Source organism: Rhagoletis pomonella, unplaced genomic scaffold (genome assembly GCF_013731165.1).
Source record: "Rhagoletis pomonella isolate Grant_MI unplaced genomic scaffold, Rhpom_1.0 Rhpom_scaffold_00002, whole genome shotgun sequence".
NCBI classification, from domain to species: domain Eukaryota; kingdom Metazoa; phylum Arthropoda; class Insecta; order Diptera; family Tephritidae; genus Rhagoletis; species Rhagoletis pomonella.
Genome location: NW_023458556.1, coordinates 75,489,477 through 75,515,904, shown reverse-complemented (window position 1 = coordinate 75,515,904; position 26,428 = coordinate 75,489,477). Strand labels below are relative to the sequence as shown.

At 33.9% G+C, this 26,428-nt stretch overlaps 1 protein-coding gene across 6 annotated transcripts in view; it reads left to right on the top strand.

Moving 5' to 3' along the window:
• LOC118734075 (casein kinase II subunit beta) overlaps positions 1–26,428 on the top strand; it is a 59,671-nt gene that overhangs the window by 11,197 nt on the left and 22,046 nt on the right. For 2 of the 6 annotated variants that reach the window (XM_036463776.1, XM_036463773.1), the window contains exon 6: positions 8,555–8,636. In XM_036463776.1, the coding sequence (XP_036319669.1) occupies positions 8,555–8,636 (82 nt within the window). Of the gene's footprint in view, positions 1–8,554; positions 8,637–8,774; positions 9,055–13,741; positions 13,974–14,087; positions 14,315–26,428 lie in introns of those variants that run through there. The other 4 variants (XM_036463772.1, XM_036463770.1, XM_036463774.1 and 1 more) reach the window with 4 other exon arrangements.

The following is a 26,428-nucleotide window of genomic DNA, read 5'->3' as shown; positions in this document are numbered from 1 at the left end:
CTCCAATGTATGTACATATATATATATGTGGATAGGAAAAGGGCGTGGGTACTGTCCATGCGAATTAATATAAGGTGATAGCAGGAGTACAAAAAAAAATTACATGTATTTTGTTTTTGCTTTGGCGGCATTAACTGTCAAAATCTGTAATAGTGTCATGGTGTAACAATACAAGGTGTTGTACGTATTGACCACTCGTTTCAACGGCTCCCTTCCAAAAAGTTGTAATATGGAAGCACGATAGAAAGGGGAAGAAAAGAAGTCCGCTTTGCGAAATAGTACTAAATTTAGTACTCGCTTTTTATATTAAATTGTATCAATAGTTAAGCTGATGCCAGATAAAATTTTGTGGCCTTGCGTGACATTTATAACTTTGCCAGCAAAGCGCAAGAGGCAAAAGGTACGTCACAATGAACGCCAAGAAAACAATTTTGTACTGCTTTTTTACTTGTGAAAATTTGCTGTTAAATTTGTATATTTAGTTTTAAAAATATCAGAAATGTAATTAAATTTTACGTTTCTGCATGAAAACTCTAATTCGGACAAAACAAAGTAAATATTAAAACAGCTGATGGTCAACGCGTGCAAAAAGATGGGAGTTGACCATATTTTCGCTTCGCGCTGGAGATGAAACGATATTTGTGGCATGCTTTGTGCATTTTCATACATATCATCTTATCTGTCAAAGCGAATCTGTCACACAAAGCGAAGCAAGCGTTTTATCTGGCATCAGCTTTATGAATAGCAATGGTGGAATTATATATGGTGTTGTACGTTGTGACAGGCCAGTTTGACACTCGTTTAGCTAAAAGTTATATTTTATAAGTGAAGAAGAAACGGAATAAAAGAAAGCCTTTATGCTGCAAGGTACTAAATATAGCTTTACATTTCACATATCGTCCCCCAGCTTCTGGTATGATTGTATGCTCCATTTGATTGTAAATTAAATATATTATTATTATTATTATTTAATTGAAAGCAAGTGATGAATCACTTGTTTACACAAAATGGGAGCACTAGCATCCAAGGCCTTCGGCTCTCTTATACTAAGTATATGGGTTTAGATTAAGGATAGTGTGATTTAGGGTACATATATACTTATGATTATAGTTAATATCGAATTTACTTTATATACATTTTTTTAAGTCAGTAATTTTCAGAAACTCATTAACTAATTTTATTTTATCGGACTCAGTTTTCCTTAGTAGACTAGAAGGTTTGATATTGTCAAAAAGTGCCGTTCTTGTAGCGGTGAAGTTTGGGCAACTATCTAACAAGTGGCAGACGGTGAGGTGGTTAGAACCGCAATAGGAGCATAGAGGTGGTGGAGCTCCCGTGAGAATGTGGCTGTGGGAGATGACTGTATGTCCGATTCTGAGGCGAATGAATGACTTTAATTCGCTACAACTAACATCGAGGGGAAGGTTAGGGCTTTTGCTTCCTATATTCATATCCGAGTAGTGATATATATATATATATATATAATATAAATATATATTCGCAATACTGCTATGCAATAGCGATTTCAGTTCGAATATTTCTTTGAATACGAGATCACACGACTGGAATGTCCTTCAGACCCGCCCTAAAGCCTAATACGTTTAGCAAAAAGTTGAATAATCATCCATCGTTACAAACGGATCTCACGTAACTGGGAGAACCCAGCGAAAAATTCGACGTATATTTTTCGTTAAGTGATAGGAAACTGGCAATAACAGCAGCCTTGAACTCATGCGGCCTTGGGAACTGTGAGCCCGCTGATTTTAGTAAACCCTTTAATTGAAAAATCGGAGCGGCTCCACCTAAACTCTCCCTTTTCCTGTCGGGGACAAAAGTGTCAAATACATGCATATGTATGTATAAGGACATACAAAGGTCGCTCACATTGCCCACGAATGCACTAACGCGGACGTAAGACTTGATAAAACTTGGCTAAAACGACCTCGCTGAGTAATTGCACAGCTTGAATCTTTTGTACATCTAAGCCCAAACAATCAAATTCTAAGAAATGAACAGTGTGGGTTATATATTATAATTGGCTTTTTATTCATTTATTTCATTGCTACGTACAGTTAAAACTGTGGCTGAGATATATCCTTTGCAAAGAAGCTAGACGCCGCTGTGGTGTAGTGGTAAGCAGTGCGCGCTTCCACTCCGCGACGCCTGGGTTCAAGCCCTGGTCAAAGCAACATCGCAAAAAATATAGAAAGAAGGTTTTTTCTTAACAGCGGTCGTCCCTCGGCAGGCAATGGCAAACCTCCGAGTGTATTTCTGCCGTTCGGAGTCGGCGTAAAACTGTAGGTCCCTCCGCTTTGTGTGATAACATCAACCGCACGCCACAAATCGGAGGAGAAGCTCGGCCAAACACTAACATATGTGTAAGCGCCAATCTATTATTATTATTATTAAAGAAGCTAGAAAATTCGCCACGCCAACGTATAAAGAGCCAAAATCAATTAGAAATTTTCCAAATTTTTATTTTTATTTGCAATTGTCAATGAATACGAATACAGCAAATGCAAAGCTTTGTTTTGTACTGTTAACGAAAATATTTGTTAGGAAATTATGAAAATCATTGCTTTCTTACAGGAGATAAAAGGTATTTTTTTCAAGAGGGCCACACTGATTTTGCTAAGGGAGTCAAGATGGCGTATTAGAGCGAGAACGCTGTCAATATCCAACACCTTATATAATTCCACCATGTAATAGTGTGTGTGGAAATTCAAACAAAATGTTTCAATTTTACATTAGAAGCCGTGAGGCGAAACACATACATACACAAAATCAGCTGATCTAGTAATTCCACTTTTTATATAAATACGCCTTGGTAGGAACAACCTATTTTCAAAAATTTCGTACTATCGATGCAACACAAAACGATTACTTTAAATATCTTTGGTATCAGGGCTGCAAACCGGTTTTGAACCGAACAGTCGCTTTTTTCGGCCTTCAAACCGAACCACGAACCGAACCATTTTTATTTTGAAATGCCAAAACTGAACCGAAAACCACTCCAAAAAATGGTTCGGTTCGGTTCGAAATCCACTTAAGCATTTCGCAAGTTTTGTAATACACTTTTGAGTTTAATGACATCTCTGTAAGTTATAATTTCGTCCATAAAAATGCTTGAAATATTTTTATATGTATGGAAGAAACTGTATATCACCGCCAGCAAAAGAAAAAATCCAAAATACTCAGATTTCATACAAAAATTTGTATCAAAAAAGAAAATCCGTAGAAAAAATTGCCAAAATCGACATAAAACTTAACATTTTTTTCTAGAAATTCTTATAGAAAAGTTTGCAATTTTAATGAAACATTGAACAGTTTTCATAGTTTTTGTTAGACGATGAACTATACTTAAAAAAATAAACATTAAACAAACAAAAAAAAACAATAGCGAAAAGTGTTAAAATGTCGGGATTTAAATTTTAAGAAAACGTCATGCATACCTTTCTTTAAAGTGCTGTATCTTGGAAACCTTTTAACGCAGCTTAATGAAACAAAATGCATTTCTTCCGTCTTATTATGGGCTTTAATTGTGCATTTATTGTATTAATGTGCAATGTATAAAAAAAAAAAAAAAATAAGTAAACATTTTTCTTTTTGATTTTTTTTTTATTATAGCATTTTTAAAAATTTTTATTTTTACATAAAAACATTGTCTATAATGTTAACTTTAAGTATGCAAATGGGCATAATGAGCTACTTATGCATTTGGACTCTATATCGTCTAACGTTAGAGCAATATGATAAATAGACACGCTTTTATTACTATAAGAACTAAAAAGAAAAACAATCAGCCTCATTGCGTAAGTCGTAAATTAGGCTGAATTGTACGACTCGACAACATTAGCATTGTCTACTGTCGTGCTGAAATAAGTAAACGACGAAAATTGTCGAAAACTATGCAGTGCTGCCAAGTTCTTCCGTTTTAATACACTAGTCGAGTGGAAATTTTAGGCAATGACGCTAAATTTTCGATACGATTCGACTCTCGAAAAACGACTTGCATTCGGCACGACTCTCGCAATGAGGCCGAATATTTATTGATTTAAAGATTCGTTAAATAAGGATATGAAGTTCCCTAACTTGATGTTATTTAAACTTTTAAACTAGCTTAAAATAAGATTAAAGTAATTGGCACGTAGTCATAGTCGAAATAAAGTCCACTGAAAAGTTAGTTGCAGTTATTTTTACAGGCATCCCATTGGTAGAGGGCTTCGGGTGCACGAATTTATTGTAACATCAGGAGTTGAATACTTGCTCTAGCTGCCAGTCTCTTAAAATGTCCTCCAATCACGTCGTAAGCAGATTTCCCATGCGAACTTGCAACAAAGTTTAATTCTGCCATTTCCTTGAAGGGATTTTCATGATTTCAGACCTTTAGTAAAGTTAATACGATTTATTCATATTGTTTTTGTTTTTTACACACCTTTCCTCTTTCAAAAATATACAATTTTATATAATTTCAATGTCTATTTATCATTTATGGGAGACCGCCTATTTATCATAGAAGTTTATAAAGAGAAGAGAAGATGACGTTCAAATAAAGGTAATAGATAATTGTGAAATAGCGTAGCTTAGAATACACAAGTGGTCGAAACTGGAAGAATGCTGTTTTTTTTATTAATATTCACGATGTTTTTCAAGCTAAAAAATTTTTCTCATAACAATATTTTTCATACCTTAACGAAAACCATATATATATGGGTGTTTCCATGAAAATGTCAACCAGGACTGAAAAAATAAAAACAACTGAAAAGGGTTTTTAAGACGAATTAATAAGAGTAAAATACTCGAATTTTTATATTATAGAAGTATTTCAGCTTATTGCAATTTTAAAACTCAAAAATTGAAGAGTAAAACTGAGTGTCTCTTCGACTCAGTTTTCTCTAATGAAATGAACTATTTTCTCTTTCCTATTAACTAAATTAAGAGATTTGAAACATTACAATTACATCTTAAAATCAAATTTGCAATAACAACTAACTATAAAAATGAGAAAAAGGAGAAGTTAGAGCTCGGTTAACGGTAATTTTTTGATTTGCTTCTGATAGTATTCTAATGTCGCGTACGTTGTGCAAAAACATTGTTTGTCTATGTCATTTGTATATTGGCAGTCGCAGGTAATGCAGATTACAATTCTTAAGCGAGAATTCTTCCAGTTAAAGATATACAGTAAAATTTTCTTTCCAACCGAAGTAAAACAAATTTCATTACCCTTTAAAGTTTGTCGCATACGTTATTGTAAGTACGAAAATTTCAATCAAATACATCAAAACCAATGTTAGTTGCAAATTTTCTATTTAAATTATTTAGAATAGTTGTAAAACAATGAAACGGTGGCGGGAAGAGTTCTCAATAAATACATTTTATTACTTATGAGAAAAATTGTCGCGTACGTTATGTCGCGTACGTTATTGTTTTTTTTTTAATATAAAACTAGCCAGAGATAATTTCTCTTAAAATATGAAAGGATTGTAAAGGTACATTATTTAGCTTAGTTTAGGAATATTTAAAGAAAAGAAAAACTCCCACGATTCGCAGACTTTCGCATATATGCGTGTTTCCATGAAAATGTAAACCGAAAATGCAAGCAAATGAATTCAAACGGCTTTATAACTTTAAATTTCGTATTCAGATGGCGGAAAAAGGTTTTGAAAACGCGAAACGGTGGAGAGAAGAACTGAAAAAATTTAATTTAGTATGTGTTACTAGTAAAAATATTGTATGGGGGAAAAATCTGTCGCGTACGTTATTATAATTTTTTTTAATAAAAACTAACCAGAGATAATTTCTTTAAAAAATGGAAGGATTGTAAAGGTACATTATTTAGCTTAGTTTAGGAATTTTTAAAGAAAAGAAAAACTCTCATGATTCGCAGACTTTCGCATATATGTATATGTGCCTTAAAACCACTTCTTTTTTTGTCGCGTACGTTATCACCTGGTTTTGAACGGATATTTTCCACACCAAAGTTTCGAGGCTGCTTATTTTTTTCTCAAACATAGTACCCTTTGGTTGCAACATAACCGTAATCTTTTTTTTCAGTAACTTCTATTTTTGTTAGATTTACGTTACTCTATAACCGTACGAATGTCGCGTACGGCTGTATGGAAACACCCATATGTAAGTCAAACTTTCAAACTTTATACAGAATTTTGAAAAATTTATAAAATTTTTGGGTATGGAGTATCATAGCGTGTTAAATTTTAGTATAATAACTACGGTGACCAGATTTCTGTGGACAAACATCGGAACATTTAATAAGCATCGAATCCCAACATACAATTCTGCTTTTAGAATAAAAAGACATAACATCTCTTATCACAGTTTTATTTAAAACAAAACAAAGAGAAGAAAACTTAAAAAATTATCGCAAAAATGTCTACTCTAAAAAGTGTATGTAATACGGTGTTTACATGAGGCGATTTTACATGCAACTTTTAGTTGAAAGCAACAATCGCCTGGTGTGAACGGCTTTTCAACTAATCGCTTCCAATGAAGTTGGGGGAAAGCCAACTTTTGATTCAATTAATCGCCTCTAAAATTGCCTGGAAAATCGACTTATGTGAACACCGTATAAAACTACTAATGAAAAGTGTTTATATTTCAACCTGAATCTGTGTAAAGATTTTTAAGATTGGGTTTCTGAAAATAAGATGTTTAAAATAAACACATAAATATGCACATAAAATGTTCAAGATTTTCAAATGTTTCAACACATTTTCTACATACATAGCCATTTCACGAAAGCAATTTATGTGAAAAATGACTTAAATTTTTGGATTATATATGGAAATTGACAGAAAATAAAAAACCATTTTCTATTTAAATTGCTGGTGAAACCGGCTGTAAGAGAGGAATCTGGTTACCTCTCCTAATATGCGCAAATTTAAACAAAAATTGTTAAGAGTGTATCCACACTATGAATACAGCTTATATTTTTGATATCCATGAATTTTTGAGGTAATTAGTATTATTTTTTATTTCACTAAATTCCAGTTGGTATCGTTTGATTAAAACAAAGAAGACAACAAACTTAACAAATAATTATAAAAGCCTAAAAATTAACGATACAATTTTCTCAAAATCGGTACAGTGCCGCCAAAATCGGTACAAATGGTCACCGTAATAATAACGTGCATGTTTTAAGTGTGTGTTAATCGCATAGATGTTTAATAATTTTTTACATTAGGGTGGTCCTTAAATGTAGGGAGCAAATTTTTACATCAGATTTCCTAAGCCCCTACGTCGATGCTACTATAGTCGAAGATACCAGATATAAATTTTGATACCGATTGGAGACGGTTAAGACGTGTCGCGCACGGCAAAGTTCAAATTCCTCTACGGAGACTCAAAAAATTAAAATAACTTTTTTTTCGTCTAATACCCAAAATTGATGCTATCATTGCCGAAGATATCACATATAAATTTAAGGCCCGATTGAAGTCGGTTAAGGCGTGTCGCACGGGGTAAAAGTTCAGATTACCCTATGACGACGTCTTAGCCGACTTCAATTGGGACTACAATTTATATGTGATATCCTTGACTTTAGTAGTATCGATTTTGGGCATTAAATGAAAAAAATATTCCGTAATTTTTTGAATACTTGGAGGCATCTGGCCTTTGACCCCCTTGCGACACGCCTAAGGCACTCGGCACATTACGCGCCTAATCAAAGTAGAATAATCGTTTCGTCATGCCGAAACGAATGCATGACGACTCGACTTCTACACTCTTGCTCACCAGCTAATAAACACTTTCTACACATAACAAATTTTCTGGCCGTTCTTTCGCAACTACGCACTTCCGCAAATATTTCTGCTCCGAAATATTGCATAAATGCTTGTGGTTTAATACAATTAACTCGAATTTTAGCACGAAATCATTCATTTTCAATTATGTTCTATTGAATTGACAAATAAATTTTATTTCCAACACAAACAACAAGTAAACAGATGACGATTTCGAAACTGCAAGCGCCTTGCAATGTTGGGCGCTTCGATTCATGAAGTTTTTATAATTAGGCGAAAACATGATTTTGAATCGTAATGTACAGAGCTTCATTGAAATACATGTGTTCGGCATAAAAGCTTTATACTTTAGTATGCCGAAACGATTACACTACTATGATTAGGAGCTTAATGTGCGGAGTGCCTTAATCGACTCCAATCGGGACCAAAATGTATATGTGATATCTTCAATTATGGTAGTATAGTATCGATGTTGGGTATTATATGGAAAAAATAATTAATTTTAATTTTGTAAGTCTCCATAGAGGAATCTGAACTTTGCCCCCTATGCGACACGCCTTTACTGTCTCCAATGGGGACCAAAATTTATATGTGATATCTATGACAGTGGTGTTACCGATTGAAGGGTCAGACTGAAAAAAATCGTTCATTTGATTTTAAGGACCACCCTAGGGTACATACATACGTACATATAGGATAGAAATTTAGTATAATATACAATAGTATGAACAAACATATATGTATAAATATTTTTATTTCCATTTGTTAATAATATCTCTTGTGCATTTTTACAGACTTTATGGCTTCAAAATTCATAGCTTAGCTTATCAAATTCAACTGCAGGCAGCAGCTAACTTTAAAATGCCACTACGAGCGGTAAATTTAAAATGAAATTTCTTTGCTCACCAATTAAACTTTAATATCGTTTTTCCTTTTTTCTTTTTATTTTTGATTTTTCTCATAATTATTGCATTGAACATCAAATTTTATAAAAACGTTTACATTAAACAACAGAAAAATTAATAAAAATTAAGAATTATAAACCACAAACAACTCAAGCAAACTTAAAAATGTAGAGATCGGAAAGGAAACTCATTTTGTTTACAAAAACAATTGAAAGGCAGCCAAGAACACACACAAACATTAGAAACTGCGATACTAAAACCAAGCAGCACAAAATGTTTTGAGTTTTACACAGCAGTCGCCTTCACCATATACGTTAAAAATATCAGAATTCATTATAAACATTCACAAAAATACGTATTAGAGAAATACAAAAATCACATATAAACTATTTCAGTCAACCTCCTATGTATATGTCCTAATATAGAAGTTTTGTACAGTTAAAGCATGTGAGAGACATACGTTAGTCATTATTCACCTCATACAATCCTTTTATACACAAATTATCATAAAAGTGAAGAAATTCAATAGAATCTATCTAGCCCTTTTCTATTACGCTGTAATTTTTAGTTTTTGTATACAACTCCTCTGGTAGGAATTAAAAAACATAACCCGCTTCACATCAATTTGCATTCTGTTAATGTAGTTTTGAACGATGAATAAATTGTAATATTAGAAAATAATGACTTTAAATGCAAGTGCGTAATACAAAGTAAATTTAATTCGAACTGAAAATAATTGGCATAATTTCATTTAGGCAAAATTATAACTTCTCTATTCAACAATTGTCATTTGCAAACCATCATATCGTCGGCTTAGAGTGTAAACCTGCTAAATCCGTTTTTTGGCAAAATTGACCTTTTGCTGCAGTTCGAAGGAGTAGGCGATTCCGCAGTCGGCAAGAAAAAAATACGTAAATATAAAAATATAATTGTCAAAAATTGTTTGATGAGTAAAGCTGCTAGTACAATCAGTTCAAATTCAACTGCTAAATCCTACATATTCTGCTTCTGTCTCTCGATTATTGTTCTATCTTAGAGTATTACTTTATGCGTTTAAGCCAAGGTAATAGCCAGCGAATAAGCTTTAATTTTTTATATCTCAAGGAAATTATTGTTACTTGTGGAACGAAACAGAAGGAAGATTAAATGCAGAAGAGTGTTCCAGCGTATGGGTAGATTTGATAGAAAAAATAATAGTTCCCGGGAGCCAATTACAGTAACTTTTTATAGCGACGGATGCACATATCAAAACCGAAACTGTATTATGGCTAATGCTTTGTTATCCACACCTATAAATAACAATATCATTATTGAGCAAAAGTTTCTTGAAGTAGGCCATACCCAAATGGAAGCTGATTGTATCCATTCCACTATTGAACGAGCACTTAAGAAAAGAGATATACATGTTCCTGCAGAATACGTTGAAGTATGTAGATCAGCTAGAAAAAATCCAAAACCATATGACGTAACTTATCTTAGTTACACGTTCTTTAAAACCTTTAACACAGTTCAATTCTTTAATAGCATTCGTCCCGGTCGCGGCAAAGGTGCTGCTAAAGTAACTGATATACGAGCCCTACGGTATACACCAAGTGGCGACATACATTTCAAACTAAGATTCTCCAACGCAAAGAAAATCCCCAGTAGCGATTTCCTTGCCGTTTTCTCACCTTCCAAATTTATACGAGAGTAGGCGTACGATTGCTCGCAGAAAGTATGAGATCTCCAGTATTTCAAACGATTACTTCCTGAGGATTACCACACCTACTATGACAATTTACCTCATGATTGAATAATATGTATCATACTTTCTGGGATTAAATTATCTTATATGTGGACTTTCACTCTATTAATTTGATAGAGGAATACTTCACGTACTTCAGTTACTAATATATGTATTATAAACTGCTTATTTTTGTTGCAATGAACGGAAGAATAAATCTGTTGTATTATTTTATATATATGATTGTTTTTATCTATGGAATCCTATTTTAATTAACATTTAAATTGAGCTCGTAATCACAAAAAATAAAATAGAAACAATTTCATTCATACAAAAAAACCTGCTAAATCCACTTCAATTTTGAAAATACAAAAACTAAAACCTGCTAAGTTAGAAATTCGCCAATAAAACCATAAAAACGTGTTTTTTTCATTCGTTCTGGATTAGGGCCATAGAACGTCGCGCGATTAACAAACTATATGTAGGACTTGACCCTTAGACTAAGAGTTAAAGATATATTTAGTTTTTTGCCTCTACAGTAAAATATATTTTTTGGTCGTTAGCAGGTTTACACTCTAAGGCGACGATATTATATTTGAAATATGATGTGTAAAAATTCTTAAAAAAGAAAGTTTCTCATGTTAAACATATGTATGCCAAGAACTGCTATAAAAGTAATTTCTTTGATACATCCATATTTTAAGAATGAAATGTTTCGCATCGATACACGGGGAACAATGTCCCGAACAGCCAGAAATCATTTTAAAAATGCGCTTAGCGTAGTGAGCTACGGACATTTTAAATCTCCCCATGCAAATTAATGCACTTTTTTGAGGATATTCCTTCGGTGAAGTTAATATCAATTAATAACACGGCGTAACACTGATCATGAACTTTTTAAGTGACCTAGGTCGTAGGGCTGGTCGAGTAATTTACGTAACTGCGTTAAACATTTTTCTAACACCCTCAAATTCTCAACTCATTCTTAAAAAAACAATTTTACATGACTTCCCGCACCAAACAATTTTCAGCTCGGTTATTTTTTACCCAATTTTAAGTTTTTATATGGCTTTGGAAAGAAGAGTATTTCGTCACTACACACGAATAAAGGCGCGCTAGTGTTTTGACGGCGAAAAAAGGCGCGTAAAAAAAAATTTGCAAAAAAAGATGCTTATGAAAAACTTCGGCGAAGTATGCTAAGAGTCTTTGACGCTGAAGTTTTTTTATGCGTCTTTTTTCGCCGTCAACTTTTGAGCTCGCGCCTTTATTCGTGCCTAGTGACGATTTGTACTCTTTAAGGATAAAATAAGTTTTGTGAACGCATTGTAAATATGTAGAAAATTTTTAGATTAAATCTGAAATTTACACCAATTTTTATTATTTTTTTCCACTTCTACAACATTTTATGCCAAAATTTCAAAAGAAAATAGCCTATTTTAATCATTACTTCAAAACGAATGTTTAATCCCTAGTAAAAATAGGTATAATTTATAAAAATCAATAGGCAATTTTGGAGGATATGAATTTTCTAAAAATTTCTTCCAAAATTACTTCCATATTCACTTTGAAATAATTCGTATGGAAAAATTTGAATTTGTCTCTATAAAAGATGACATATCTTCGTAACTTATTTTACTCAGAATTAAACATTATTTCCGAAGTAATGGCTAAAAGAGAGTATTTTCTTAAGAAATTTTGGCAAAAAATGTGATAGAAGTGGTAAAAATAAAAAAAGAATTGGTCTAAATTTCAGATTTATTCCATAAATTTTCCACATATTTTCAATGTGCTCACAAAACTTATTATTTCTTTAAATAGTACAAATATTCTTCTTTCTAAATTGGTTAAAAATTAACCGAACTAAAAATTCTGGCGGAAGTAATGAAAAAATGGTTTTTTAAGAATAAGTTGTGAATTTGAGGGTGTCAGAAAAATTTTGAAAACAGTTTCGTGAATTAATTGGCCAGCTCTACTACCTGTGCTAGGTCACTTAAAAAGTTCGTGGAATTTTTTTTTTTTTGTAACACCGTGTAATGATATTGACTTGATTTCGAAACTCCAATGGCAAAAGTGCAGTATAGCGGCCGTTGAGATAAAACAAAAATTAAAAGTGGGCGTGGTCCGCTCCCTTCTACTGATTTGAAAGGTGTAAACTTTTTTTGGTGGAAATTAACAGGGGCGGAGCTAAAGGGGGGTAAAGGTAGAATTTTCAATATTTTCAAAAGCTTTTATTTCCAAAACCATTGCACCAAAAACATTGTGGATCCCCTTTTCTTCGGCAAAACAGAAAGGATAATGCTAATTCGTGAGGGTTGCAATCCCTAATTGCGGCCGAAGGCCGCCTATGCAGAAAGGTGTTCTCCGCAAAAGGTGTTCAGCCCCTCTTCTTCGGCAGCACAGAAAGGAGAATTCTACTTCGTGAGGGTTATAATCCCTAAGTGCGGCCGAAGGTCTCCTGCGCAAAACGGTGTTCTCCGCAAAAGGTGTTCAGCCCCTATTCTACGGCAGCACAGAAAGGAGAATTCTACTTCGTGAGGGTTATAATTCCTAAGTGCGGCCAAAGGCCGCCTACGCAAAAGGTGTTCTCCGCAAAATGTGTTCAACCCCTACGCAAAAAGGTGTTCTCCGGAAAAGGTGTTCAGCCCCTCTTCTACGGCAGCACAGAATGGAGAATTCTACTTCGTGAGGGTTATAGTCCCTAAGTGCGGAGGAAGGCCTCCTACGCAAAAAGGTGTTCTCCGGAAAAGGTGTTCAGCCCCTCTTCTACGGCAGCACAGAAAGGAGAATCCCTAAGCGCGGCCAAAGGCCGCCTACTCAAAAGAATTTTTGCAACATACAATAAATACATAAAATTAAAGGTATTTTTATGCACTTTATAAAAATAGTAATTTGGCAAATCACGTATTTTTTTTAGAAAAACGTACATTTTTATAAAAAAAATTTTATAATTTCGTTTTTTAGTTTTTTTTCCAAATACATATATAATATATAATATGCATATCAAATAAAAGGCTTTTCAATTATTTTTCAAACCATGTCCACGATTTAAAAATCGGTGCAATAGTTTTCGATATATAAGCTTTTTAAAATATCGAAAATTTCACCTTTACCCCCCTTTAGCTCCGCCCCTATTAATTTCCACCAAAAATGGTTTACACCATTAAAATCAGTAAAAAGGGGCAGACCACGCCCACTTTTTATTTTTATCTTTCCTCAACGGCCGCTATACTACACTTGTTCTACTCCAACACGCGTATGAGCATTATGCTAATGAGCTGTTCAAAGCTTCAATTTCTCGCACTGCCAGTAAAAAGATATAAAAATATAACTTTCTTAAGTATTTATTTTCATAGTTCATAGGAGACACCCACTTTCACTTGGATCCCACCGAAAGTAACAATAGACTTGTGTGTTTTCATGTTGTAATGGGCACAATAATTCCTTCGAAGAATACACCTAAGCTCGCGTACATATGTATGTATATGTGTATGTATACATTTGTTTATACGGCGAGTTATGTCTTGATGTGCTATGCTAGGAGCTCTCGGCTATATATGCACATCTCAATGTTGTCTGCTCCCCCATGTAAGTGAAATGTTTTTAATATAAAGACCTGTGTTCCTTGTTACAAACTTTTTTATTGAAACTCATTAAATATTTTTATTAAAATGCGTTAAATTTTTTTCCTTAACTTCGCAGGATTATATTGCTCTCTGTCAGGAAATTCTAAGCCGCCCAGATCCCGAAGCTGAAGGGGAGTAATGGCTTTACTCCGCAGTATTCCCTCAACAGGCTCCAATGTTTTGCAAGTACACATTGTATAAATTTTGTATACATATGTGTTATATTCATACATATGTACACATACATACATACGTGTTACTTTGGGACGACAGAATATCCCGTTCGATGCGTAACATTTAAACAGTTATGCTTTTGTGTAAAATAATTATCTTATAACTAATTAAATTCATTTAAAACATAAAAAGCTTTGCATTTCATTTCATTCTTGGTTGGCTGTAAGCGAGTTGCGGAAAGATCTGTATTGCTTTGTGTGTGTTTTCGCATCTAGAGTTTGCAGTTTCCGCTGATTTTGACATTCAAATATAGGTACTTTTAAATTCAAATATAAAATTAACACCCATATTCTGCAACACTTTCGTATTCGAATTTTACTACGAATCGTAGAAATGGTATGCTGCAATCCGAATCGTATTTTTGAACTTTCCCAATTCGTAACAATGGCATGCCTAAAAACGAGCGAGTAAGAATTTGGCAGCTTTTTTGCGTAATTTTGTACGAAAACAATTCTGTGTCGGAAGCGAGATAAAAGTTAAGCAAAAAGATGTAAGTCGATATGTGTTTGGAGGAAATATTAGTAGGGTTCCTTTAGACAGATGAAATTGTCTTTCGCATATCCGTACGTATATTTTTATCCATTGCACTATGGTATCTGGCAGCTACTATTTGCTGGCCAAAAGTCATTTTTTAAAGTATCGATAAATCGATTTTTTTTTGTCCCTTCACTTCACTAATTCTCCAGAGTAAAAAAGTCATACATACTTATTATTTTATTAAAGAGTTTTCCCGTTGAGATATCAGCTGTTAAAGTTGACATTTCTACTAAAAGTTTACATATTTTTATACCCGAGCGCACTTGTGCACAAGGTTATTATAACTTTGTTCACATAACGGTTGTTTGTAACAGGCAAAACGAATCGAGATAGATATAGACTAATGTCACGATTGAGAGAAATAGAGATTGCGCCAATCGCGGTACCGCTAATCCGCTCTTTGTGATTTTGACAGACTAAGCTGTGTGCGTGACGTCATCTTGGTGCAATTGTTGATTGTGAGCATACGAAAAAACCAAATAACAATTTAAATATTTGTGCGTTAATATTTCTGCGTGGTTTTAAACAATTATTGAGACATTACAAAGCAAAATGAAGTGTGCAGTATCAAAGTGTAATAGTGAAAACAAAAGGAAAGTGGCAATATAAGTTTTTTTTCGTTTACTACGGACGCAAGCCTGGCGAAAAATTAGAAGCAGTTCTGCCGGCGAGGGGATGTATTAAACACCAAATCGAGCTTTGTGCTATGTGTGTGAGCTATGAGCTTCTACATGGAACAATGTTGGCCTTTCCTTGGTGAATTGTAGTAGGTATATTTCCATAGTGAAAGTAGACAGTTGTTGGTTTAGTTTGCTGGCAATGGCATACATACAAAAGCAGTTTCTACAGTAAATAGGTACATGAACTTCACTACCTACTTAATTTTGTTAGTACCTTATTCTTTTTAGTGCTGGTATGAGGTAATGCACCAGTGGATAAGGTCGCCAGGCGCTAAGTCAAGCGGCATCTTACCGCGCTGTTACGTACCTAATACAAAACAGTGCCCAAATTATACATTTAAAAGTTCAGCTTAAATTATGTTTTACTTACATAGAATATTTGTTTCCAAAGAAGCCACACTCATGCGTCCTCTCGGAAATGGTACAAAAGTCATCAAATAAAAGCTGTGGAGTTTATGGTGGTTGGCTACCGTCCACAAATATAAATATGCACCCTGCATGGCCTTTTACAATGACGAGTCCAAAAATTCACTTTGCTGCACACCTTCCTTTTGGTCTACATGAAATTGCAAACACTGTTAATACATCCATTTTTTCATGTGCTAAAAATCGTACTTACCTAAAGGGCTACATGTCCAAAATTATTGCTACGTGTTCCTAATTAATCAATATTTGTATATTTATTGATTCCTGCAAAATTGGGCCATGTAATATTAAAATAAAATTATAGTTTAAAAAACTAAAACCTCCCTATTATAATTGCCATTCGTACTGTCATCAGGTATGTAACTTGAGAATAGAAATCGCTGCATCTTTTAGGCGCATCAATATTACATAGTTACATCCCGAGCTAATAAAAGGAAGGTAATTAACACATTTTTCTGCATTGTTTACATATTTTTATATGTGTTTTGGCATTTCTCTCTCGCAATTGCACCAAGATGACGTCACGCAAAAATTATGCTCAAAAATCCTCTCTCATTGGCGCAATCTTGTATTCTATAATTCTTGGACTAATGTATAAATGATCAAAATGAAAAGATAAATCGATTAAGCGGTGACTGTCTGTCCGTCCGTCCGTCTGTGCACACGATAACTCGAGTAAAAATTGAGATATCTTAACGAAACTTTGCACGTGCACTTCTTTCGGGCGTAGGACGGATGGTATTGAAAATGGGCAAAATTGGACAATAACCACGCCTACCTCCCATATAACGGTAATTTTCAGAAATACGAAAACTGCGATATTTTAGTAACTACTGAAGATTATTCACTCAAAATTGATACTTACAATAATTTTTAGACGACAAATAAAAATATAAATTTTTGGAAAATGGGCGTAGCCACGCCCACTTATGGTTACATGTGTATAACTTTGTACAGTTTAAATTTTTAAAATCGGACAATAACCACGGTCACATCCCATATAACGGTAATTTGGGAAATACGAAATCTTCGATAAATCAGTAAATATTAAAGCTAATTTATTCAAAATTGATGCCTGCAACAATTCTTTCCAAGAAATACGTGTATGATCAAATTTTGGAAATGGGCGTGGCACCGCCCACTTATCATCACATATATGTATCTCGGTAACCGTTCTACCAATTTGTACCAAACTCGGTATGGTTATTGTGCTTGCCACATAAAAGCAAAACGTTGAAAATTATTGAAATCAGACTAACGGTAAATTCCAGAAATGCTTGAAACTTCAATATTTCGAAATTTAAGGACGCTAATTTACTCAAAATTGATACACCCCGGCTTACCATGTAGCGGTAGCTTTCGGAAAGGTGAAACACATATATTTAATACTTGCGCCGGGTATTTAATGTTCGGCTCCGCCCGAACTTAGACTTTCTTACTTGTTTTCTTTAGTAGTCAGTATTCTTGTAGTTCGAAATGGTAGGTACAAGTTTTCGAGTGAGAAAGATACTTCAAAAAAGAGAATGGAAATGAATAACGAAGGTAATATTTGTGTGATTAACAAAAAAGAAAACTAACATAGCTTGCTAAATAAAATAAAACTCATTTTCAAAATGGACTCTAATTTGGGTAATAATATTCCACTTTAAGTAGAGCTATAAACAAGTAATTTGTAAGCAAAAAACCAAACCGACTTAAATTCTCATGATCCAATGATCGGATCTAAACCATATTAGTATGGGACCACCTCTGAGACACTGCCTTTCCGATGCAAAAGAATTATCGAAATCGGTTGACGTGGTCCAAAATTATACGGTAACATACATAAAAAAAAATAATAATATTCCGACGAACTGGAGGTTATCAGTTTGGAAGTCGGTTGAAAATTGGTTTCATTTGGCGGTCTTCAAGCTTTGTGGGCAATAAAAATGTTCAATTTAGAGTTTGTGGGCTGAGAATCATGGTGCACGTTGTTTGCATTTTTTGAATAATGGGCTTTTTTCTCAGAAAACTTCCACGTGTGTTTTGCCATGCTTTTCGATGTTTGAAAACCAGCAGTCAACAAAGATGCAAGAAACAAGTACGTACAGTATCGGTCATATCTTTAGCACGCCATTTCAAAGTGATATTGTGTGCCATTTATGTTTATTTATTTATTTTTAAGAATTTTCAATTAAAATATAGTTCTTTCTCTAACAAACCCCATATAAACCCAAGTTTAACAATTTGTAGAAAACTTCAAAAAAGTGCAACAAATTTTCACCTAAGTTTCAAATTTTTTTCTCGGAAGTGTTAGAATTTTTTCGAGTACACAGTTTTTTTGCCACTGCAATTTTGGTCTGATAATGTGCAATTTCAAGTAGCTACGAATTACCGTTAATTTTTTAGATTTTTTTTTGTCGCATTGGCTTCCATATAATGCATAAACTCAATTTATTTGTATATGGATGAAAACCGCAACACCTTTGGAGAAAAAAATTCTAAAAAATCAACGGTAACTTTCAATCACTTGAAACTCGCACATTATCAGACTTAAATTGATTGGGCTATAAAACAGTGTATTCAGAAAAATTCAAACACTTCTGAGAAAAAAGTTTGAAATAAAGGTGAAAATTTGTTGCACTTTTTTGAAGTTTTCTGCAAATTGTTAAACTTGGGTTTATTGGGGTTTGTTAGAGAAAGAACTGTATTTTAATTGAAAATTCTCAAAAATAAACAAATAAACATAAGTTGCACACAATATCTCTTCGAAATGGCGTGCTATAGATATGACCGATACTGTAGGTGAAAAATGCATTCTTGCATTTTTTTGTTTAAACTTGTACGTTACGTTATTTTTCTTTCAACTTTATTTCTAGCCTAATTATTAGTAATATAGTTGTTGTGCTAGTGCTTTCAAATAAATACAAATATAAGCTTATATCTAAAGGAAAAAGTTTTTATTTGAAGCAGCCATGATAAGAAACAAATATATAGCAAAACCTAAAAAAAAACTTTTTAAAATAAAATTTTTTCCGATAACGCCATATTGGATCCGCCATTTTCAATTTAAAAAATCTGACCTCAGCTTTTAAATCATCGAATTCGAAAACCCCTCTTATATATAAGCGTTTGGTGGAAAAGAAAAAATTATAAAATTCGGTAGCCATATTGGATCCTCCATTTTGAATTTAAAAAAATCTGACATTCGAAATCAGCGACCTGAAAAATCCCCAAACACTAATGGCCCTATTATGTATGGCAACTGACATATTCGAAATCAACGCCTCCTACATGAGTTTGTGCTGAAAAGGAAAAAAAAATTAAAATTTGGTCGCCATATTAGATCCGCCATTTTGAATTCCAAAAATCTTACATCAGATTCGAAATCAGCGACATTGAAAATCCCGTTCATGTATAGGTTTTTGATGAAAGAAGTATAAAATTTGGACGTCATATTGGATCCGCCATTTTGAATTTCGAAAATGATGATGCTTTTTTTGTTTGCATATGTGAGCATGTATGTACATAGGCTACACTTGTTGATTTCAGTGAGAAAGAGAATTCATAAATCAGCTGTGTCTGCTTTGATGTTAATATTTCATTAGATTCACGTACATATGTACAAGTACTTTAGTATCTACATATGTATGTATGTACATACACCCACTATAATTGTTCTTAAGTGTTCAGTCAAAAATATTTGAAACACAAAATTCGAATAAAATACGTTTACTTCGATGTTTTTGTTTACTTTCTTCGCGTATTTCTTTCCTCTTCTCTCCCTCGCTAATTTGAATATATGTATGTACATCTATATCTATATCTATATCTTATCTTATCTTATCTTATACATAGTATAAAGGAAAGTCGAGATTCTTTGTACGCGGTAATCTCGAAAACTACTGAACGGATTTTGACGAGATTTTCTCTAATATACTCTGTATCGACAGGAGAGGGATCTTTTTTTACTTAGAATTTTAATAGGGTTGCCACCTGTCTAAAGAACTGTAAGATCCGCACCGTTCGTTGGATTACAAAAGATGAGATGTCAAATGAAAGGGATTGGCCTCTAGAAAAGCACTAATTTTTTTTAATAAAGTTGCCACCTGTTAATAAAATTACCATATCCAATCATAATAAGCGTAGGCATCAGTTCTGTACCGTCATTGTCAAACGAAAAGACTTGCCCTCTGGATGTGTAATAATGTAATATTTTTCTGAGTAGGCTTTCCACCTGTTTAAAAACTATAAGATCTTCACCGTTCGTTGGATAAAAAAATAAGATACCAAATGAAAGTGCATGGCCATCGCATGTAAAAAAATTTTGAGTTTTTGGAGTAGGGTTGCCACCTATTTAAAATTACTATCTTCTATACATAGTATAAAGGAAAGGCGAGATATTTTGACCACGCTACTGAGCGGATTTAGACAAGATTTTTTATGTATATAATAAACGAAGTACATGATGACATGTGATTCGTTTCTCCAAATACGTAAATGTACATACATATGCATACATTCAGCGCGTGGCAAAGCCTCGCGCATCCATGGCCGGTTAGTAAAAAATAAAGTAGCTTTAAAAAAGGTTTATAAACTGAAAAATGTATGAAAATGTCACTTTCCAAAGCTCTTTAAACCTACTTTATTTTTTATGAATAAAGCCATTAGATTATAAACCCCTCTCCCAAAATGCAATATCTTCGCTTCCACTAATCGTACCATTTTTGTTTGTAGAAAAAAGTAGGAATCGGGGTTTTACATAGATATTTGAAATAGTATTCAATCGTTACGTAATTTTTACCAAATTAAAGGTCACACTTATACCAGTTAACAATGCGAATCTCCTTATAACTATACATTGAAAATTTCTGTAAATAAAATCTAAAATTACAATTTTACGCCTCATCGTGTTTCGTCCTTCGAAAATAAAAAAGGAGCACATGCGAGCAAATTATTTTTGCTTTAATTGCTCAAAGATAACTGTAGTTACATATATTTCAAGGAACAAACTTTGACAAACCTTGACAAGTGAAGGAAAATACCAATATTTCAAAATATTGTTCAACAAAATTATCAAAATAGACCGGTTTTAAATTTTCTAAAGGAAGGCCTTATTAAAAGCAATTTACTTAAATGTTGTCTTGAATGATAGAAATGGACTTCTTCTTCCATGTTCAAAAGGTTTTTTCTTCAAATAGGTCTTCACTAAAACACAATTACCGAAGAAACAAGTAGAACAACTGAAAGCGTGGGGAAAAAAACTATTACATTGACTGTTTTCAGGTTGACATATGTCAAAGGCAAAGCAGCGGAGGGAGTTTTCATGGCTACCATTCAATAGATCAGTTATTTAGCTTTAGGAATATGTAGTATCTTTCACTGGACTTTTGCAACAATTGGTAAAGCTGACTTTTGACCGGTTTTTCTGCATAAATACTCCTATGTGCAACGTGTGGGTCGAGTGGTTTAAGTGTTTACACGATCGAACATCGTTAAGGTAAAATTAGTCAAGAACGTAAACCTACCGGTACGTAAACCCGAGTCAGCTGACACGATCTGTCTTACCAGAGCGTCATGTAAATGAAAACTCAACACCGCAGAATTTTTCTGTAGTTGTAGCCCGTAGCGCAGAAATCTGCGGAATTTAGATTTTTCCGTGTCAGCTGATTTCTTCCTTCTATAGATGGTTGCCACTGTGTCAGTTTAGCAGATGGTAAAAAAGTTATAAGTTCCTATTCAAAATACTTCTAAATATTTGAAATTTACTATCAGATAAGGTTTTTTGTTGAAAAATAAGTATGTAGTTTATATTTAGCTAGCATCTATTATATCACGAAAAATTGTAGTTGAAATGGTAAGTTTATGAAAAGGCATTGATGAGTGGCATCACTGTAGTAAGCAACACTGAGGGCTCCAGTAATCGACAAAATTCTGCGTATACAGACATCGTTTAGCCCAAAATTCAATAGCGCAGTGGCAGTGACAGTTTTTAAAATCAGCTGTTACTGCTAATATTGGCAGTCACTGCCGCAACAAACACAATACGGCGTTGTCAGTGACTGCTTTTTTGACATTCCCTTTTGCTTGTTTACATTTTAGTTGTTGCCCTTGAGGCTTCAGTGACATCAACAGAAGTTGGCTGCGTTTCATTTATGTCAAATTCAACATGCGAAGTTTGCTGCGATGAAGGCAGTGGCAGTGAAATTAGAATTTAATTTGGGCTAAACTGAGCAGTACTGCTAGCTGCCACTACTGTATTGTGAGTCGCTTCATTGGACACCACACTTTCTAAAAAACAGCTGATTTCGAAAAACTGCCGCTGCCACTGCCACTGCGTTATTGTATTTTGGGCTTTTAAGTATAAGTTCTGCGTTCTTGACTAATTTCACCTTTACCCATCACACCATGTTGTCACATGTTGGATCGTGTAAATCTCGCCAATAACAATTGAATTATTTTTAATAATTATTACATAGTCGTCCCTAGCAAATATTTAAACTTTTAAAATGAAAAAAGAAGGGTACGATACGAATAGTGGAACCAAAGCTATTGAATTTAGAATGTGTATGTGTAAATCATCCAAACTCAAAACATTCATATCTTCAAGCATATTTTTTTAATAAATTCCCGATATACATATCGATGATCCTCTGCAATAACGACGCAATCCAAAATTAAAAAAATTAAAACTCTTGCTACTGTTAAGTGTCTTATATCTCCAATCCTTGTCTAATCCACGTCTTGTCCTTATTTAAGTAAGTGCTAAGGATCTCTTAAGCAAGTATTAAGGATTAGACAAAAATTAGAGATATGAGACACTTAACAGTGTGTCGTTATTGTAGAGGACCATCGATATGTACATATGTGTCGATCAAATTTCCGATAAAGTGCCAAACATTAAATTTCGTCTCTTTTAGAATAGTTGAAATCCATACGATTTGTAAAATAATGTTCCATGCATTTAAAATTACGGTTACAAGACACGGTAAAAGTTTTTGGTAATAAAATTTTCCGGTAACAAAATGTTCGGTAGCAAAATGTTCGGTAACGTGCAGAGTAGACCGGTTAGTTATCCATAAGTATAACTAACTTATGGCTGGAATAAGAGTATCCATACAACGCCATTCATTTGGCAAATAGTACGTATGTAGTTGGCGGCCGCTGTGGCTGAGTGGTTAGAGGTCCAAGCAATGCATTATGGTCTGGCGACTACTATTTCCTGGCCAAAAGTCCAGAAGCAACCAAATTTATGTGAAGCTTGGTGTTTGGGGGTTTTTGTGGTCGCTGATTTCGAATATGATGTCAGATTTTTTAAATTCAAAATGGCGGATGCAATATGGCGGCCAAATTTTATAATTTTTTTGCTTTTCAGCAGAAACTTTTATAAAAGGGTCGCTGATTTCAAATACGATGTTAGATTTTTAGAATTTTGAATGGCGGATCCAATATGGAGACCAAATTTTATAATTTATTCCTTTTCCTTTTCACCACAAACTCATATAAATTCGGGGTTTTAGAGGTCGCTGATTTCGAATCTGATGTCAAATTTTTGAAATTCAAAATGGCCGATCCAATACGGTGACCAAATTTTATAATTTTCTCCTTTTCACTTTAATATACGGGCTTTTCGAGGTGGCGATGTCAGATTTTTTAGATTCAAAATGCTGGTCCAATGTGAATTCAAAGTGACTTTAGATGAAATTCACTCGAAAGTGAATTGCAGAACCTGCCCGAATATAATTTTCTAGGATCAATCAGAACATTCTAAACTTTAAGAATACATTGCTTATACGCTATTTAAGTGTTAGGCAGGCTCAGATTCTTTAAATTGCATTTTTTTTAATTACTACATTTGACCCAAACAAGGCAAGCGATTAAAAGACTACCAGAAGCGCCACCTACTGTCGAAATTCGACCCTTGGAGAGGGTTTCTATTACTTACCGGAAAATCTGCTTTGGAACTAAAACGTGACTTAAATTTTTTTAAACCTTTGAAGGAATAAGCGATACATTCCAGTTTGTCGATAAATTTCGATAATTTGATACATATCGATAATTCAATGAATTTCAAAAATACTCAAATCCCTAAACTCAACAATAAATATCGATAACTTGATAAATTTCATTAACTTGACAAATTTCTCTGGCACATAAATTTCGACAACTCAATTTCGTTGCTATAACTCAATAAAAATGGATAACTCCATAAATTTCGATAACTATAAACTTCGATGACTCGATAAATTTCGGTAACTTGATAATTTTCGATAACTAAATTTTTTATAACAGAATTTATTTCAATTCCTATATAATAAAAAATAAGTGCCCCTGGGCCACATTGATGAAGTGGAGCTTACGTTACATATCTAGAAATTGTTAATATAATGTGCTCAAGGTTATATTTTATCTTTTTTCTATCTTTACCCCCACCCAGGCCCGTCGAGAGGATAGGAATGGGGGAATTTTCCCCGGGCCAGGGCTTTTCAAGGAGCCATAACTTGTTATTCGTTTTTTTACAATTTAATTCAGAAAGAAAACAATGCGCATGCTTTCAATAACCATGTTAATCATAGACAAAAATATTTTTCCATGTAATGTCATGTCATGTGATGCCATATCATATCATGTGACATAATGTGATAACAATTATCGATAACAATATCGATTATTTTATCGATAACAATATCGATTATTTTATCGATAACAATATCGATTGTATTGATAGACGTATCATATATTATATCGATAGGTTAGGTTAGGCACACGTGGGCTGGAAAAGGCCGTGGTTTCCACAGCAGGAGGTTAGAGGTATGCCTGGCATTTTGAGGCCAGCAGGTTGAGAATCTTCCTGCTTTCTATGGCTACTTTGGACGTTCTTCCGTTAAAATTGAGAGATTGATAGCAGCCTGGCTGTCAGAATAGATAGCAATAGGCCGTCCTGGGGGGACGCAGGTTATGAGCCACCGAGCCTGCTGGGAAAACACTACAATGGTCAGGTAAGCGAAAATTGAGGTTTAGCGCGAGTTCGTCAGAGTAGATCCCGCTACCCACTCTTTTGTTAAGCTGGTTCCAAGCTGTATATATGGTCGTAGACCCTGGGTTCAGGTCTGTGACCTCTTCCCATTCGTTCCTCTATGGGATTCTTCTGGAGAATTTGTTGTCTAAACAGAGTAGAGGAGTGGTATAATCTATCTGTCGTAGATTATCTGGTAGAGTTTGAAGTCCTTTTACGTGTCCGAATCTGAGGTCTCTCCACGATATCGATAACAATATTGATTATTATATCGGACAACAATATCGATCTTCATCCTCATCTTTTTCTTCATACTTATCTTTATTTTTGCATATTCCCCTTCACCTTTATCTTAAAGTGTTTAAATTAACCTTGAACGTCGTTTTTGTCCTTTATCTTTACGCATCTTTGTTTTTGTTTTTATTTTTACCTTCGCCTTTTTCCTTTTATTCATCTTTGTATGTACTAACCTTTGCTTTACTTCCTGTATTGGACTTAATCTCAGTCTTATTCTTAAACACCTTATTAGCACGTTCTTGTTAAATTAATACCATGCTCATGTACAATGTTAGGTACATTAGGAATGTTAATCCCGGGATCCCGGCCTTTTTAAGGTCCCGAAAATCCCGGGATTCTCGGCAAATAATGCCGGGATTTTCGGGATTTGTAATTTGTACTGATGGCAATAATAGAAACCCCTTTTCTTGACCAGTATTGGCTATATTTCTTTTTTATTTAATAATTAATATTTTTTTTATAAATGTCTAGCTCATTATACATATATATAACACCGCGCGATAGTAATTTTTTAACACAAATATCAATATAACGCGAAACCATGGGCCAATTATAGTAAATTTGCGTTTTTAGTTTTTCGCTCTGACGTCAGTAATTCAAAAATGCTTTAAAAAATTCAGAGAAATGTGCTTTGAGATGAAGTACGGGTATAAAATTAAAGAGGCAATCCTGTAGAATTTGAACAGATTCAAGTTTTTGGTGCAGAAGGACTGATAAGTATTCAAAATGTCCTTTTAAAATATTATCCTTGAAATTTCGCAATATTTGTTTTTGATAAAATTATACGTTAAGGGCTTATATAAACTCGATGAAATCCTCGAATTTCGTCTTCCTAACTTTATCAGATTAAAAATATACCGATTCGTCCTTGTCAATTAAATTCTAAAGAAATTTCCTCTTGCATTTGGTACCCATATTTATATTCTACACTGGATTGAATTTGTCTACGCGCGATCAGCAACCGCACGTTCCAACCTATAATTAAGGAAAAAGTTTATTTAATTGAACTTATTGGCTGCATTTTTTTTATTCATTCTGAACGTTTGGAATAAACTTTTTTGTTTACTTATTCTTTAGAACGTTCCTGATGATATGTTAATGTATATTTCAAACGCGTTCTGTTTATTCCGGCTGTGAAATGGGATTATCCGGAATGTATAAAGAAACGCAGCCATTGTATTTATTTATTGAATTCTTATACTTACCAATATGTGTTCAAGTTGCAATATGTATTCAGCTGCACGAAGA